Raw genomic sequence first — 17,633 nt, forward strand, 5'->3', positions numbered from 1 at the left:
GTTAGGTTTGCCAGTTGCCTTCTTTTTCTTCTGTTAAATGTATACTGAAACAAAAAGCACACCTTCTCCTGTGTTACATTCAGAAATCCTCATACTTACCTTGGGCTCACCAAAGCACGTCACATTTCAGGTACCTTGACAGCCTTTCGGTACTTTACTTGACCTGTTTTGTGACTCCTTGACCTCAATAGGTGCAGAAATAAAGGTGATTTAAGACAGAGCCTAGAACATTAGAATTGGAAGGAAACATTCCTTTAGAACTGAGAGCCCCAAGGTTACAGCATTAGTTGGTAGCGATATTCTTTTTTTTCTTCTTTTTTATTTTCCTTCCTTCCTTCCTTCCTTCCTTCCTTCCTTCCTTCCTTCCTTCCTTCCTTCCTTCCTTCCTTCCTTTATTTTTGAGAGAGAAAGTAAGAGAATGTTAAACAGGCTCCACACCCAGCATGGAGCCTGGCACAGGGTTCAATCCCATGACCCTGAGATCATGACCTGAGCCAAAACCAAGAGTCGAATTCTTAATCGACTGAACCACCCAGGTGTCCCTGGTAGTGGTATTTTGACTAGAGTCTGAATCTAAGCAGCATTTTTAATCCTATGTGCTCAAAAGTAATCCTTCTATCATCTTCCGTCTTGACCCAGATACGTCTCTGTGCCTTTCCTTCCAGTCTCTCAAGTAGCCGATAAAACAGAACCCTCCCTCTGTTCAAATTTTATTTCATATCACCAAAACAATCTCATGTGACTTCCTTTATTTAGAATGAGATTGCGTTTTCTTTCTCAAGAATAAAAGGAAGATTTTGAAGTAGAGGAATAAAATAAATCTGATGTGGTTCTTGTTATCCAATTATTTTGTTGTTGTTTAAAATATGTTTTCAGAGAAATTGGATATCTCAGAAGTACTTGTTGGTAATATAGTTGAGTCTTCATCCTTTGTATCAAGTTTTTGACATGTATTAGATTTTACTAATTATAGGTAAGTAATAACATCAAGTGCTTTTAAGTAATAATTGTTAGTAACACCAAGCACTGTTCTAATCACTTACAACAACTCATTTAATTTTTAGCACAGCTTTTCGAGGAAGGTCTGTAATATCCTCGTTTTACAGACAAGGAACCTTACTGAGGCATAGAGAGCTCAAATAATTCACCCAGAGTTACTCAGCAATGGCAAGACGAGGATGCAAACCCTAGCAGTCTGGCTCCAGGACTCTTGCTCTCAGCCACTATCCTCACATAATCTCATTGCCAGAATGAATGAATTGGTACATACATAGTTCAAAAATTCAAACAGTTCATAAAAGAAAAAAGTAAAAAGCGAAGTTTTACTCTTGCCCCCACATCACTCTGCTTCCCATAGGTAATCCCTGCCACTGCTTTCTTACGATTTCTTCTGGATGACATGTTTATGAATAAACCAGCATCAGATTGATTGATTGATTCATTGAAGTAATCTCTACACCCAGCGTGGGCCTCGAACTCACGACCCCAAGACCAAGAGTCACTTGCTCTTCTGACTGAGCCAGTGCCCCATGCTTATTTATTTTTTAATTTATACAAAGATACCGCATTGTAGACACTTTTCCCCCCATGCAATCGTATGTTTCTAAGACCTGTTTATATCCACACATCTAGCCCTGTCTGATTTTTTAAATAGCTATTACTTAGTATTTCAGTGTCTGCATGCACCATAGTTTATGTAACCAGTCTTTAACTAATGGGCATTTCTTATTTTCATTTGTTTCCTGTTAAGAATAGGACTCAGTACATCTGTACATTTGTCTTAATAAACTGTTACAAATCTTTCAGCATTTACCTCAACTTTTTAAGCTTAAACTCGAACCTTAAGGTTTTATTTTCTGTCTTTAAATATTTACCTATCAAGTGACAAATGGCCTGCTGCTGTGAGAGCAAATGGACATCTCCTCCTCAACTCTGAGAAGGTAAGAAAGTTTGAAATTCTGCAGAAAACTTTTCAGGTGTAGGAAGTTGTACTTTTTAAAGAAATAAAGAGTATGAAGATCAGTGTTAATCTTCCATTTAAAATGTTTAGGACTACCAGCATAAATTAGGGAGTGCATGGAGTAAATAGTATTAACTGAGGGGAGGGACTGCGAAAACTTAACTATTTTAGCGTTTGTATTTGGAATGATAGAAGGCGACACAAATTGTGAATGTAGGAGAGAGAGGGAGAGAGAGAGAGAGAGAAAGAAACGTAAAACTCCTAGCATTGTGACTCTAGAATGTCTTTAAGTTGAGAAAATAATTTGGTGGGATTTGTTCTATACTGTGACCAGCCAAAATAATAGAATTTTGGAATTTGTAGGATTCTTAACTGTTATTTTTAATGCTTCTTCCCAGGCAATATAATATATCTCTCTATACTACTACTACTTCTGGTATTGTTTAAACTGCTAATGTGTATGATTTTTTGTAGGGCCATGTAAGACTTTACCTCATTAATCAATGTCTTCAACAGAAGGTTATGCAAACCTCCTGACAAAGCCCTTGCTTGCCCTTTTGATGCTTTTGTGCACATTTGAAAAGGGTACCACGCCTTACCTAAACCGAAAATTAAGTTGCCATGTTATTTATTTCTTAGTGATGATATTTGTAGCAAGTTAATCAGTGAATTTTGTTACAACTGATGGAATATTAATTGGAAAGAGTATTCTTTGCTATAAATAGCTGTCATAATGAAAATAGGTATAGATTTAAACAAATAGCAGTTTGTATGAATTGCAAAATGAAACATTTTTAACTGGTGCCCTAATATTGAAAGGGAATAAAAAAGTTCATTTAAAATAATCTCTATATTAGACTGAAAAACAGCTCTTTGATTAGAAGCATGGGCTATTTTATAGATTTTGTTAGATCAACAAGGACTTTTGATTATCAAACTCATTTTTTACACTATATATGTATTTACATGTATGTATGTATGTGTATATAAATACAAATTGTATATATGTGTTGTAATGTGATGTTTTCTTTGGTCTCAACGTTGTCGTACTATACATTGTGCTAATTTTATTAGAACTAGATACTTTATTGCCATGTAGTAGAGGACTGGATTATCACCTCTCTTTGGTACCAGCAAAGTTCCGATAAAGACAACAAGTACTTTTTTTTTTTTTTTTAAGATTTTATTTATTTGAGAGAGAGACCAAGAGAGTGAGTGAGAGAAAGCAAGAGAGCACAAACGGGGAGAGGCAGAGGGAGAGGGGAGCCCGATGTGGGACTTTATCCCAGGACCCTGGGATCATGACCTGAGCTGAAGGCAGACACTTAACTGACTGAGCCACCCAGGTGCCCCAAAGACAACAAATTCTTAAATAGTAATGATTGGCAGGCTGTGCAAAGTGCGTCCTTAGATATGGTGCCCTCAGGTAGAGCACAACTTAACCACTTGTGACGCCGGTGAAGTTCCCTAAAACCCTTACTCTGACGTCATATGCTAGTCCATTCATTTCTGAATAATTCTAATTGCTCTAAAGCTCTTCTTTATGACCAGCTGAAATGTTCCAGAGATATAGTGGAATCATTATACATGTCCAAACTGATTCCTAGGAGGCAGTATAGCCTACTGGAAAGAGTAGTGCATTGAGTATCAGACTGGAGACCCTGTCCTAGCTCTGTCCTTGCCTAGTTGAGTGACCCAGACAAGTCACTATATTAACTGGATTTCAGTTTCCACCTCTGTAAAAGTAGTACAAGATATCTTTTCCTTTCCCCCTCTAATTTTTTTTTTTTGTCTTTATCTGATTGTGGCTAACCTACGCACTTTGATTTGGCTGACTTGGTTTATTTGTATATATTCTTAATAATGCCTGATCACTGACTTTCTATTTCAGATGTCAAAGTCCACAGGCAACTTCCTCACTTTGACCCAAGCGATTGACAAATTTTCAGCTGATGGTGAGTATACTTTTTTATTATTGCTATTATATAGGGTCTGATTCTTTTCAGATTATAGGAGGCAAGTTAAAATTATTGTATCAGCGTTACTGCTCTTTTCTTTTGCTTTTTCCAGTACTTTGAAATACTTATGTTTTCTTTTGTGTACAAGCAAAGTAAGAATTACTGATGTGATCTGTTTAGGAACAAATTCAAGCTAAGATTGTTAGAGTCTTTTTAAAAAAGAAACTTACTGTAATTGCTACCTGGCATGTTCTAATTTCTTACTACTTGTAAGATTAAAGAGTTGATTTGTAGAGATATTGACTATGATGCTTTCCCAAGGTATTTCCTTCATACTTGATATAAATATAGGTGACTTGAACCTGGGAGCATTCAGTTTTTTCAAGAAATATTTTCTCCTTGGCCTCAGCACTGTTCCATTTCATCATTACATTGTCAAGGGAAGAAATGCACTATCGACCTGAAGGAACCATTCATTGCTTTGGTCCTCGTGGCATGTCTTTCTGCTGATCCTGGCTAGCATAGTTTGAGGCCATGCTGAAGGAATTGGGAAAGAACTAACATAACTAACTTTGAGAAACAGTGTTTTGACTGGACGCTGTAAGCCAAAAAGAACTTCACACAAATACTGTAATTAGTAAAACTATTTCTTACATGAGATGTAGGTGAGCAATTCCGAAACTAATTTTATGTGTGTACTGGGATTGAACAAATAAATCTATTGTGGATGAGAGCTCACTGTTAAAAAAGATACAGATTATAAAGGGGGAATGCTAGAATGTACCCTTTGGTATTGGATTGGAATTGGCTATTTCCAGTGGTTTTAATTTTATATACAGACAGAGTACTGTAAAAATAAACGTAGATGTATGTGGTAGGTTAGTATACATGCATACATTTCCCTAGCTGTGTCTGCCGACAGGGCTTATGAGCAGGGACACACTAGTAGCAGGGACACATCTAGCATTTAGAGCTTGGTTTCTAAATACCGTTCTCCAATAAATGGAACTCGGGTGCCTGGGAGAAGTGATTGATTGGCAGGCTGGAGCAGGAAAAATATAAGATGAGCATGAAGCATCTTAGGGTGCCAGAAAATAAGGACATGTTTCAAAAAGGTTGAGGACATTTGCAAGGACACAGATTTATTTAAGACAGAAGATCGTGGCAGAGTAGGAGGACCCTAGGCTTGCCTCATCCCATGCATACAAGTAGATAATTATCAAATCATCCTCAGTACCCCAGAAATCTATCTGAAGACTAGCAGAACAAACTCTGCAACTAAAGACCGCAAAGAGGCTATACTGAAGAAGGTAGGAAGTGCAGGGATGTGGTTTGGGAGAGAAACAGGTATGGCTACTGATGGGGGAGGTAGGCACAGTCACAGAGAAGGGGAAGAGACAAACTAGTACACAGGGGAGTGCATGGGGAAAACAAATCCCCATAGCATTTGGTTTGGAAAGTGAAAGGGCCTGAAAAGATTGAGTTCTTAAAACCAGTGGAGCTTAAAGCCTGGAGTTTTAAAGGTCACTGTGCTTGGCTCTGGGAGAGCTCAGAAGACATTGGGGCTGCTCTTGGAGAGAAGGCTGGCAAACATGATGTAGACATACAACATGGAAAGCGATCTGAAGAGTGCCCGGGGCACACAGTGGGGAGGTTAGTTGCTCATCTCAGAGCATGTCTCACAGAGGCAGTGTTCACAGAGAGACCCCTCCAGGAACAAAGGAGTTGTCAGGTGCCATTTCCTTTCCCCACCCCTTAGCATATGCATAGGGCCACCTGTGGGAAGCAGGGCAGTGCTGACACTTGCCACATAACTTGCTTACACCAAGTCCCACCCCTCCTGATGAGTCAGACTCATCAAGGAAAAAAGAAAAGGACCAAATAAATAAAATCACAAATGAGAGAGGAGAAATAACAACAAACACCACAAACAATTAGAATATTATGAAAAACTGTATGCCAACAAAATGGACAACCTAAAAGAAATGGATAAATTTGTAAAAACATTACCTCCCAAAACTGAAACAGGAAGAAATAGAAAATTTGAATAGACTGATTACCAGCAAAGAAATTGAATCAGTAATCAAAAAATTCCCAACAAATGTTAAGTCCAGGACCAGATGTCTTCATGGGTGAATTCTACCAAATATTGATTGATTGATTTTATTTTTAAGCGTTCTCCATACCCCGTGTGAGCTCAAACTCACAACCCAGAGATCAAGAGGTGCATGCTCCACCGACTGAGCCAGCCAGACACCCCTCTACCAAACATTTAAAGAAGAGTTAATACCTATTCTTCTTAGACTATTCTGAAAAATAGAAAAGGCAGAAAAACTTCCAAATTTATTGTATAAGGCCAACAGTAGCCTGATACAAAACCAGAAAAAGATACCACAAAAGAGAGAACGAAAGGCTCTCATCGTATCTCTGATGAATATAGATGCAAAAATCCTCAACAAAATATTAGCAAACTGACTCCAATAATATATTTAAAAAAATTATTTACCACGATCAAGTGGGACTTATTCCTGGGTTGCAGGGTGGTTCGGTATTCACAAATCAGTCGGTATGATACATCATATCAGTGTAAAAGCATTTGACAAAGTACAACATTCATTCATGATAAAAACCTTCAACAAAAAAGGTTTAGAGGGAGCATACCTCAACATAATAAAGACCTTAAATGAAAAACCCACAGCTAACATTGTCCTTAGTGGTGAAAAGCTGAGAACCTTTCCCATTAAGGTCAGAAACAATACAAGGATGTCCACTCTCACCACTTCTATTCAATATAGTACTGGAAGTCCTAGCCACAGCAGTCAGACAACAAAAAGAAAACCTTGCAGGTGACATGATACTGTATATAGACAACCTGAAAGACTCCACCAAGAAACTGCTAGAACTGACTGATACATGAAGTCGGTAAAGTCATAATACAAAATATATTTACAGAAATCTGTTGTGTTTCTGTATACCAGTAAAGAGCCAGGAGAAGGAGAAGTTAAGAAAACAGTCTCATTTACAATTGTACCAAAAAATAATAAGATACCTAGGAGTAAACCTAACCAAAGAGGTGGAAGATCTGTACTCTTAAATCTATAGAACACAGATGAAGGAAATTGAAGATCTCAGAAAGAAATGGAAAGATATTTCATGCTCATGGATTGGAATAACAAATATTGTTAAAATATCTCTGCTACCCAAAGAAATCTACATGTTTATTGTATTCCCTATCACAATATCAACAGTATTTTTCATAGAGCTAGAACAAACAATCCTAAAATTTGTGTGGAACTACAAAAGACCCCCCAATAGCCAAAGCAACCTTGAAAAAAGCAAAGCCGGAGGCATCACAATTCTGGATTTCAAGTTATAAAGTTCAAGTAATCAAAAGAGTATGGTACTGGCACAAAAATAGGTACATAGATCAATGGAAAAGAATAGAAAATCCAGAAATAAACTCACAGTTATATGGTCATTTAATCTTCTACAAGGCAGGAAAGAATATCCAATGGGAAAAAGATAGTCTCTTCAACAAATGGTGTTGGGAAAACTAGATAACAACATGAAAAAGAATGAAACTGGACCACTTTCTTACACCATACACAAAAATAAACTCGAAATGGATTAAAGACCTAAATGTGAGACCTTGAACCATAAAAATCTTAGAAAAGAGCATAGGCAGTGATTACTCTGACATTGGCCATAGCAAGTTTTTTGTAGATAGATCCCCCAAAGCAAGGGAAATGAGCAAAAATAAACTATTCGAACTACATCAAAATAAAAATAAAAAGCTTCTGCACAAAGAAGGAAACAGCAAAACTAAATGGCAGCCTACTGAATGGGAAAAGATATTTGTGAATCACATACCTAATAAAGAGTTGTGTCCAAAATATATAATGAATTTACAAACTCAGCACCAAGAAACAAATAATCCAATTAGAAAATGGGCAGAAGATATGAACAGACATTGCTCCAAAGAAGATATCCAGATGGCCAACAGACACACGAAAAGATGCTCACCATCACTCATCATCAGGGAAGTGCAAATCCAGACAGCAATGAGATATCACCTCCACCTGTCAGAATGGCTAAAATCAACAAAACAAGGAAGAACAGGTGTTGGTGAGGATGTGGAGAAAAAGGAACCATCGTGCACTGTTGATGGGAATGGAAACTGGTGCAGCCATTGTGGAAAACAGTATGGAGGTTCCTCAAAAAGTTAAAAATCGAACTACCGTATGATCCAATAATTGAGTTACTGGGTATTTACCCAAAAAACATAACACTAAATTAGTAGGAATACATGCATCCCTATGTTTATAGCAGCATTTTTTTTTTTAAAGATTTTATTCATTTATCAGAGACGGAGAGAGCACAAGCACGGGGAGCGGCAGAGGGAGAGGGAGAAGTAGACTCTCCACTGAGCAGGGAGCCCAATGTGGGGCTTGATCCCAGAACCCTGGGATCATGACCTGAGCTGAAGGCAGTTGCTTAACTGACTACAGGCACCCCTATAGCAGCATTGTTTATGATAGTCAAGATATGGTAGCAGTCCAAGTGTCTATCAGTTGATGAATGGTTAAAGAAGATGTGGTATGTACACACACACACACACACACACAGAGGGATATTATTCAGCCATAAAAAGAATGAAATCTTGCCATTTGCAACCACATGGATGAAGATAGAGGAAGACAAATACCATATGATTTCACTCATGTGGAATTTAAGAAACAAAACATGAATATATGGCGGGGGAGGGTGCGGTGGAAAAAAAAAAAGGGAAATAAGCCATAAGAGACTCTTAGTGATAGAGAGCAAACTGATGGTTATTAGAAGGGAGGGTGGTATGGGGATGGGCAAAATAGATTATGCGGATTAAGGAGTAGGTTTGTTGTGTTGAGCACTGGGTGATTAAAAAAAAAAAAAAAAAAGAAGATACAGGAGCCAACTGGAAGGAGCTCCCAGTTATCCAAGCTAGAACAATTTAAGAAATAAATGATAGTGTTGGATTGTAACCTAGTGAATAGGTTGAATATTTGTGAGTCCATACTGATCTAAATATTAGTTGAATAAATGAATAAGTGGGGGAGTAGGGGCGGCTTTTCCTTTCAGAAGAATTCATATTAATAAATGTATAAAGATTGAGTGAAATACTAAATCACCATTAGGCAAAAATCACAGTAATAATTGTTATAGACAAGATCCACCAGTGGTTGCCAAAATCAATGGGTGTACATTTCTGAAAGAAACAAGATGTTTGTATATTATCAGAGTATTTCTGCCAAGGTAATTTTTTAATAACAAAAGGAAAAACAGTTTACAGTCGAGAAAATTGACAGACACTACCTAAGTGATGAAAACTTGCAACACCAGTAATAAGTCGTATCGATATCATGTACCTCCCTGTTAGTGATGCCCTGAGAAGACACACAGCGTCAGTTTTGTGATGTTCTTGTCAGAGGTTCATAAGCTCAGTCTAATCATGAAAAAACATCAGACAAACCAAGTTCAGAGGAAATCTATTAAATAACTGACTAGTACTCATCAAAAATGTCAAGGGCATGAAAGACAAAAACTGAGGAACTGTCACAGATTTGAGGAGACCAAGAAGATAAAATGATTAAATGCAATGTAGTTTTCTGGATTGGATCCTGCAACAGAAATAGGATATTTTAAGAAAAACTGGTAAAATTTGAATAAGGTCTTATAGTTCAGTTAATAGTATTATACTAATGTTAGCTTCTGGTTTTGATACCATGGTTACGTAAGTTGTTAAAGTTAAGGAAGCCCGTTAAAAGGTTTATGTCTGTTCTCTTGCTGTCTTTGGACCTTTTAAGTATAAAATTATTTCAAATAAAAAGATAAGAAATGTTTTGAGCTTCTTGTGTATTGTAAAGCATATTTAATGCATCCATAACTTGTTGTTACATGTTGTCATCTCCCCCCCTTTAGGCCCAGATGGTAGAAAACAGTACATACTCTTCTGAACTTTTCGTTTTTCACTTAAGAGTTCATATTTGAGCTCACCCCATATTGATACATGAAGAGTTTTCCACACTCTTTTGCAGCAATATAGTATTCAATTACAAGGATGTATTATATTTTAATTTGGCTCTAATTAATGGTTTTTTTCAATATTTTAGAATGGAAGATTTTGGTTGAAAGGTAAAATTTTGTTAGAAAACTAGCATCTGCTTTTAAGAAGGAAGAAATTAAATATATTTTTGTACATGTAAGACACCCATGTGTTCTCTCATGCATTAAAGTAAGGTATTTTGCTCCCTCTTAATGAGGCTGAGGTGTTGATAGGGATCTGTATTTCCAGTTTATCATTTTCTTCCTCTCCTTTATTCAAGACCACTTTATCTCATTAGTTCAACCAATGTGCCTGAGAAGAAACACATATTGATGCTAAGTATATGCAAATCAATACAGGTGATTCACATATTTGAACAACATTGTGGATCCCACTTTTGGTGACTCTTATTTTTGTTGTTGATCCATGGCAGTCCTTTATTTTATTTTATTTTATTTTATTTTATTTTTAATTTTTAATTATTTTTTAATGTAAAGTTCAATGATTCATTAGTTGTGTATAACACCCAGTGCACCATGCAATACGTGCCCTCCTTACTACCCATCACCAGCCTATCCCATTCCCCCACTCCCCTCCCCTCTGAAGCCCTCAGTTTGTTTCTCATGGCAGTCCTTTAATCATGCTTCATTCCCCCTTCTGATTACCCCCCCTTTCTTTATCCCTTTACCGCTGTGCCACCCAGGCGCCCCTGATTTTTATTTATTTGACAGAGATAGAGACAGCCAGCGAGAGAGGGAACACAAGCAGGGGGAGTGGGAGAGGAAGAAGCAGGCTCATAGCAGAGGAGCCTGATGTGGGGCTCGATCCCAGAACGCCGGGATCACGCCCTGAGCCGAAGGCAGACGCTTAACCGCTGTGCCACCCAGGCGCCCCTGATTTTTATTTATTTGACAGAGATAGAGACAGCCAGCGAGAGAGGGAACACAAGCAGGGGGAGTGGGAGAGGAAGAAGCAGGCTCATAGCGGAGGAACCTGATGTGGGGCTCGATCCCATAACACCGGGATCACATCCTGAGCCGAAGGCAGACGCTTTAACTGCTGTGCCACCCAGGCGCCCCGCATCTGCTCTTTCTTAATTTCGATGTAGGTTTTGCAGTATATCCCACTGGACACACCGTTGATAGTCACTAACCACATTTTAAAATCATCATTTGATCTTCTTCCTCTTCTTCTTCTTCTTTGATGTCATCCTTCTCCTCCTCCAGGAATGCGTTTGGCTCTGGCTGATGCTGGTGACACTGTTGAAGATGCTAACTTTGTGGAAGCCATGGCCGATGCAGGAATCCTCCGTCTGTATACCTGGGTGGAGTGGGTGAAAGAAATGGTGGCCAATTGGGACAGCCTAAGAAGCGGGCCTGCCAACACCTTCAATGATAGAGTTTTTGCCAGGTAATCTGTCGACTCCAGCCCCTGATACTTTAGAGTTGCCTAGTCCTCCTGCATTTTTAAGTTTTCTTTTTTCTTTTCTTTCTCCAAAACAAATTAGATGTTAATAATAGCTACTATTCATTGCAAGCTTACTTGTTCTAGGTACTCTGCTAAGCACTTTGCATCCATTATCTGATTTTAGATTCACAGCTTATATGATTATAAAGATATTATTCGCTCTATTTTATAGTTAAAGAAATTGAAGCTTAAAAAATTAAGTATTTTATTAAATGCCTCAAAGATAGTAATTTCAGTTGGGGCTTATGAATTTGCTTCTTTCTCCAAAGCCCTTTCTCATAACCATTTTACCATGCTGCCTTGCATTAGAGAAGCGCAGAATGGTTAATGAAAAGTAGATTAAAAAAAAGTGTCAATTTTTTTCTTTTAAAAAACATGTATCATCATCTTTGTATCAGGAGCCATTTTAAGAACTGGTGTGACAAAGATGAATGGGACTTGAGCCTTCACTCTAGTTTAGCAGGAGAAGAAAACACTCGCCGAACCCATTACAAATATAGTTATAGGGATAGAGGGAATTCACAGGAGATGGCGTGTGCATTCTGGGTTTCTTTAAAAATAAACATATTTTTACAGGGAGAGGAGAAGGCCATGGACAGTGGTATTTACTTGAGGTACAGTGTGTGGAGGGTAGAGTAGGAAACCAGATACACTGGGGCCAGATTACACCAAATTAGGAAGGGCCTTTGGTAGCATGAGAAAACTTTTTTAATATTCAGTGTCACTTGTTTAAAATGCAGCAAGTAAACCTGATCACCTTTGTTAAGCTGTTTTCATGTTGCATTTTGGACGTCCTAATAAAGTTTCAATTTTTAGACAAGGACATCGTTAACTGTGTTGTGGTTAAGTGGTTTTGTGGTTGAGCGATCTTAAATGTGTCAGGCGTTGTTCTCGTTTTACTGTTCACTAGTATATGAGGAAGTTTTTTATATCTTTGTGTACTTGCATTTAAACTCAGTAATCTTTTTTTCCCTATTCTATAGTGAGATGAATGCAGGAATTATAAAAACAGATCAAAATTATGAAAAGATGATGTTTAAAGAAGCTTTGAAAACAGGATTTTTTGAGTTTCAGGTAGGCTATTCTTTCAGTAGCTATAAAATATGTTAGTGTGGATATGATGTATTTCACCCTTTTTCCTCCTGCTATAATGTAATAACTCATTGAAAGTGGAGACTGAAAATGTTGCCAAGCAATTTTTAAATTCTTCAGTGAATTGTGGTTTTAAATAATTTTCTTTGATATTTTATTGTGTTTATTTAATATAAGTATTTCTGTTTCTGGTTGAGCTATGAGTTAATAAAGAGGTTAAATCTAAAAATCAGCCACATTTTCCAAGAGAACATTTTTATTTTTATTTTTTTATTTTTCAAAGATCTTATCCATTCATTTGCCATAGAGAGCACAAGCAGGGGGCGTGGCAGGCAGAGGGAAAGGGAAAAGCAGGCTCCCTTCCTGAGCTGGGATCAAAGGTGGGGCTCAATCCCAGGGCCCTGGAATCATGACCTGAGCGGAAGGCAGACACTTAATGGACTGAGCCACCCACGTGTCCCCAGGAGAACATTTTTAAATTGATAAAACATAAAGGCAAAATTGTAACTAATCGCCCTTAGTTTGAAATCAACCATTTTCTGATGTTTTCCACAAGATGTCAGTGTTTCCTCAAGTTTGGCAGTTCAGGGGCTTAAAGTGAAAATGTAGGTTTCCTCAATCAGTTTTGTAAAATATCACATTGGGATTTATGTAACTTGGTTTTCATAGATGTGGTTAAATAAGGATAAGTGCTGAACATACCAGTGTGTCCTATTTATAGCCTTTTTGATACTTAATATCTTTCTTATAGGCTGTTTAGAGTATCATCAGCCCCTAATACATGTGCAACTTTTAGGTCTGTTACAAAATATCTTTTTAAAAAGTTTTTCTTAAGAATAATTACTATAAAACCATAATATCCTTTGACAAGGATTGGTATACATTTAATTGCAAGTTGTTAAAAATGTAGTAAAACTGGGGCGCCTGGCTAGCTCAGTTGGTAGAGCTTTAGACTCTTGATCTCGAAGTTGTGGGTTCGAGCCCCACATTGGGTGTAGAGATTACTTAAAAAAAAATGAAGTAGGGGTGCCTGGGTGGCTCAGTCATTAAGCGTCTGCCTTCGGCTCAGGGTGTGATCCCGGCGGTTTGGGATCGAGCCCCACATCAGGCTCCTCGACTGGGAGCCTGCTTCTTCCTCTCCCACTCGCCCTGCTTGTGTTTCTCCTCTTTCGCTGGCTGTCTTTCTATCAAATAAATAAATAAATAAAATCTTAAAAAAAAATGAGGTAAAACCTTTATGAAAATTCATTATGGAATTTTGAAAGACTAAAAGCTTAAAATGCATTAAAATAGAAGCATTGGATTTTTTCTTTTTATTTTAGAGAAATATGGGGAGAAAAATGGTAAATAATTTCAAATCTTACAGGCTGCAAAAGATAAATACCGTGAATTGGCCATAGAAGGGATGCACAGAGACCTTGTGTTCCGCTTTATTGAAGTTCAGACACTTCTCCTGGCTCCGTTCTGTCCACATTTGTGTGAACACATCTGGACACTCCTGGGAAAGGTACCTATATGTGGTTAAGAAGTTGTGGGCCATTTTGATTTGGCCTTATTAAATAAATACAGTAATAATGTTATTTAAGAGGAAAAGACTGAAAAGGTATTTTTTTTAAATTATGTTGTTAGCTACTGTATAGTGCTTCAGTAGTTTTTGATGTAGTGTTCAATGATTCATTAGTTACATATAACACCCAGTGCTTATCACAGCACGTGCCCTCCTTAATATCCATCACCCTGTTACCCCTTCCCCCCACCCTCCTGGCCTCTGAAACCCCTCGTCTGTTTCCTGGGGTCCATAGTCTCTCATGGTTCATCTCCCTCTCTGATTTCTCCTCCTTCCGATTTCCCTCCCTTCCCCTATGGTCCTCTGTGCTATTGCTTATGTTGCACATATGAGTGAAACCATCTGATAATTGTCTTCTGTGCTTGACTTACTTCACTTAGCATAATCCCCTCCACTTCCATCCATGTTGATGCAAATAGTGGGTATTCATCCTTTCTGATGGCTGAGTAATATTCCACTGTTTATATGTACCACATCTTCTTTATCCATTCATCTGTTGAAGGGCATCTCAGCTCCTTCCACAGTTTGGCTATTGTGGACATTGCTGCTATGAATATTGGGGTGCATGTGCCCCTCCTTTTCACTACATCTGTATCTTTGGGTAAATACCTAGTAGTGCAATTGCTGGGTCATAGGGTAACTCTGTTTTTAACATCTTGAGGAACCTCTGTACTGTTTTCCAGAGTGGCTATACCATCTTGCATTTCCACCAACAGTGTAAGAGGGTTCCCCTGAAAAAAATATTTCAAGAATAATGTTGGATTCATCATCTTATAATTATTACAACAGGTTAAACTGAAGCGACCTCCTGTTTAGACAGATACATCGTGTATGTGCCTTTATTTATGTACACATAGTGGTTGTATTTTAAAAACTTGTGACTGCATTTTGTTTATCACCTAATTCTTGTTAGGAAATGTTAAAATACATTTGAATATATTTAAAAAATACATTTAATTTGAATACATGTATAACTAATACTGTTTTTCCAACTGTTAAAAAGGTGAAAATATTGAGAAAGTTATAAACGACTGTTATGAGCAGCTTATAAACAAAGATGGAAGTATATATTTGCATAAATATTTTTGTTTTATATAAAATTTCTAACATATGTTGGGCTGCGTATTCAGGGATATTATATTAGCATCCTTACTGTGAGGATAAATGCAATTATTTCTCCTAGGCTTGCAGATAAACAGATTGGCTGGTTTAATAATTTCTTTTCATCTTTATTAGCCGGGCTCTTTTGTATTTTTTAATGCATGGACAGTGTAAAAATGTGCTCATGATGCATATACCAAATAGCTATACTTTCAATACTGGATGTATTAATAGGATAAAAACTGAGAGTGTATATAATTTATGTAATAATGATTAAATTTAGGCAAATTAGCATTACATAATTTTCTTTGCAAGTGAGCATATGTGTGTGGGTATTAATACGCTGGTACAAATGGATGCTAATTAAGAATGTAGAGTCAGACTTCACAGCTTGAATTCTAGCGAACATTAGATCAGGGGCTGTGGAAGTGTGGTATGGGTAGTCAGGTTTGAACTCCGAGCACACAGTTACAGATGGTAGCCTTGGTGTGGAACTGTAATCAAAAACCATAAAATAGTTGCGTGGCTTTAATCCCCATGAACTTTTTTTTTTTTTTCTCCTTAAAGCCTGACTCCATTATGAATGCGTCATGGCCTCTGGCAGGTCCTGTGGATGAAGCCTTGATACGTTCCTCACAGTATCTCATGGAAGTAGCACATGACCTTAGGTTGCGACTCAAGAACTATATGATGCCAGCTAAGGGGAAGGTGAGGCTTTTTTTTTTTTTTAAAGGTTGTTGTTTTAAAGTGATTAGGTAACATTTACTAGTAATGAAAATTAAGAACTATGATTCCAATGTGTCAGCTCTCTTTACTGATAATGCAGTTTTGTAGGATGTGTATATGCTTCTTAGTGTTAAAGGCAATAGTGGTATATACCGGGGAGGGAGATTTCATTTTTAACGTATACAAGAGTGATCAAATGTTTTTTCCCTTCCTTTTGCCCTTTAGAAGATTGACAAGCAGCCACCTCAGAAACCTTCGCATTGCACCGTCTACGTGGCGAAGAACTATCCTTCTTGGCAACATACTACCCTGTCAGTGCTGCGTAATCACTTCGAGGTGATGCCCTCAGCAGACGTCCCTCAGCGTTGTTGTGTACTGCCTGTGCTGTTGTTGTTTTTACGACGTCGGCAGTGTCTGGGAGAAGGAAGACAAGCAACTTTGTATAATTACCTTTAGGCATGGAGTGTTTCTTGTTAGCTGTGCTGGCTCTTACATGGTTGCCGAGGGAAGAGTTGCTGTCTTTTTTATCATTTCTGAAACTTCCATACAAAAATATAGTGGATCTAGTCACACGTAATTAAAAGGTGTGGGACTTTCTCATATGTGGTTAAAATTATGAAGCAAAAGGACTGAGTTAGCCTTTTGGGTTTGTTCTGACTTGAACCCTGGGATTCATGAAGGCTTCACCTCATTATGTTTAAAAAAATTTGAAGCTTGACTTTTGAGTAATTTAAAACAAAATGGTCAATTTTAATTACCCATAGAAATGAAGAGCTCAATGTTTTTGGCTCTATCAGGTAAATAGCTGTTAAATAGGATTGTGTTTTAAAGGAAACTCAATACTTAAGCATAATTCTAAGTTTTACTGAAGAAAAAACTCCACTTATCTTTTTTTTTCACGTGCAAAATATGGAAACAAAGTATATGTTGTGGAATTTTTGCTCAGGTCATTAAGAAGAATTATTGATAGACACAAATTGTTAAGGTGCACTTAAAGACGAAACAGTGATTATGGGCAAAGCATAAAGTAGTAATAACTGAAGGGAAAATCCTTAGCTTTGATTTTTGAGAACTTTATTGAGATTTTGTTCCAGAAATTTTTGTAGTTAATTAAAAAATACTCAGAAAAACTTACATTTGGAAATTTGATGGAAAGAGAAGAGCAAGAGTTTTTGTATTCCTCGTGAGCTTATTTTTATGGAGAGCTACCTCCTCACTTGATTGTGTATAATAGAAATAGAATTTAGTCTTTAGAATTGCTTGCAGGTTTTGACGTATGACAAGTAAAAAAGTGAAAGCCACTTTGGTAGGTAGAAAAATGATAGTGGGTTACATATTCATAACAGCATTTTCAAGGAAGCAGTCGGAGAACCAAATATAGAAAGTAATGTCCCAGATATCTAAAAATGCATCTTTTATTAAAAACTGCTATTCTTTTAGAAGTTATAGTTTCATTTAGTAATTATTAACTAGATACGTGGTTTCAAAGCAACATCATCTTTTGGCATCATTTGGAATGATCAGCTTTCTTTTAAATTTTTGTTTGTTTTCATCCAAAAGAACTAAAAAATGTTAGTTTATGATCAAGGAGGATATTCTTGTGTTGTATGTGGCACCTTTTTGGTGATATAAGGGAAAGGAGTGTTTCCTACCCTCTTTTCTCTTTCATATGTATTTCAA

The 17,633-nt window shown here is 37.3% G+C and overlaps 1 protein-coding gene across 4 annotated transcripts in view; it reads left to right on the forward strand.

The window, feature by feature from the left end:
• LARS1 (leucyl-tRNA synthetase 1) overlaps window positions 1–17,633 on the forward strand; it is a 68,001-nt gene that overhangs the window by 36,433 nt on the left and 13,935 nt on the right. For all 4 annotated transcript variants that reach the window (XM_040622272.1, XM_008691436.2, XM_040622273.1 and 1 more), the window contains 7 exons: window positions 1,883–1,940; window positions 3,852–3,915; window positions 11,227–11,410; window positions 12,451–12,541; window positions 13,926–14,066; window positions 15,795–15,935; window positions 16,179–16,289. In XM_040622272.1, the coding sequence (XP_040478206.1) occupies window positions 1,883–1,940; window positions 3,852–3,915; window positions 11,227–11,410; window positions 12,451–12,541; window positions 13,926–14,066; window positions 15,795–15,935; window positions 16,179–16,289 (790 nt within the window). The remainder of the gene's footprint in view (window positions 1–1,882; window positions 1,941–3,851; window positions 3,916–11,226; window positions 11,411–12,450; window positions 12,542–13,925; window positions 14,067–15,794; window positions 15,936–16,178; window positions 16,290–17,633) is intronic.

Source organism: Ursus maritimus, unplaced genomic scaffold, assembly GCF_017311325.1.
Source record: "Ursus maritimus isolate PB19 unplaced genomic scaffold, ASM1731132v1 scaffold_5, whole genome shotgun sequence".
Classification (NCBI taxonomy): domain Eukaryota; kingdom Metazoa; phylum Chordata; class Mammalia; order Carnivora; family Ursidae; genus Ursus; species Ursus maritimus.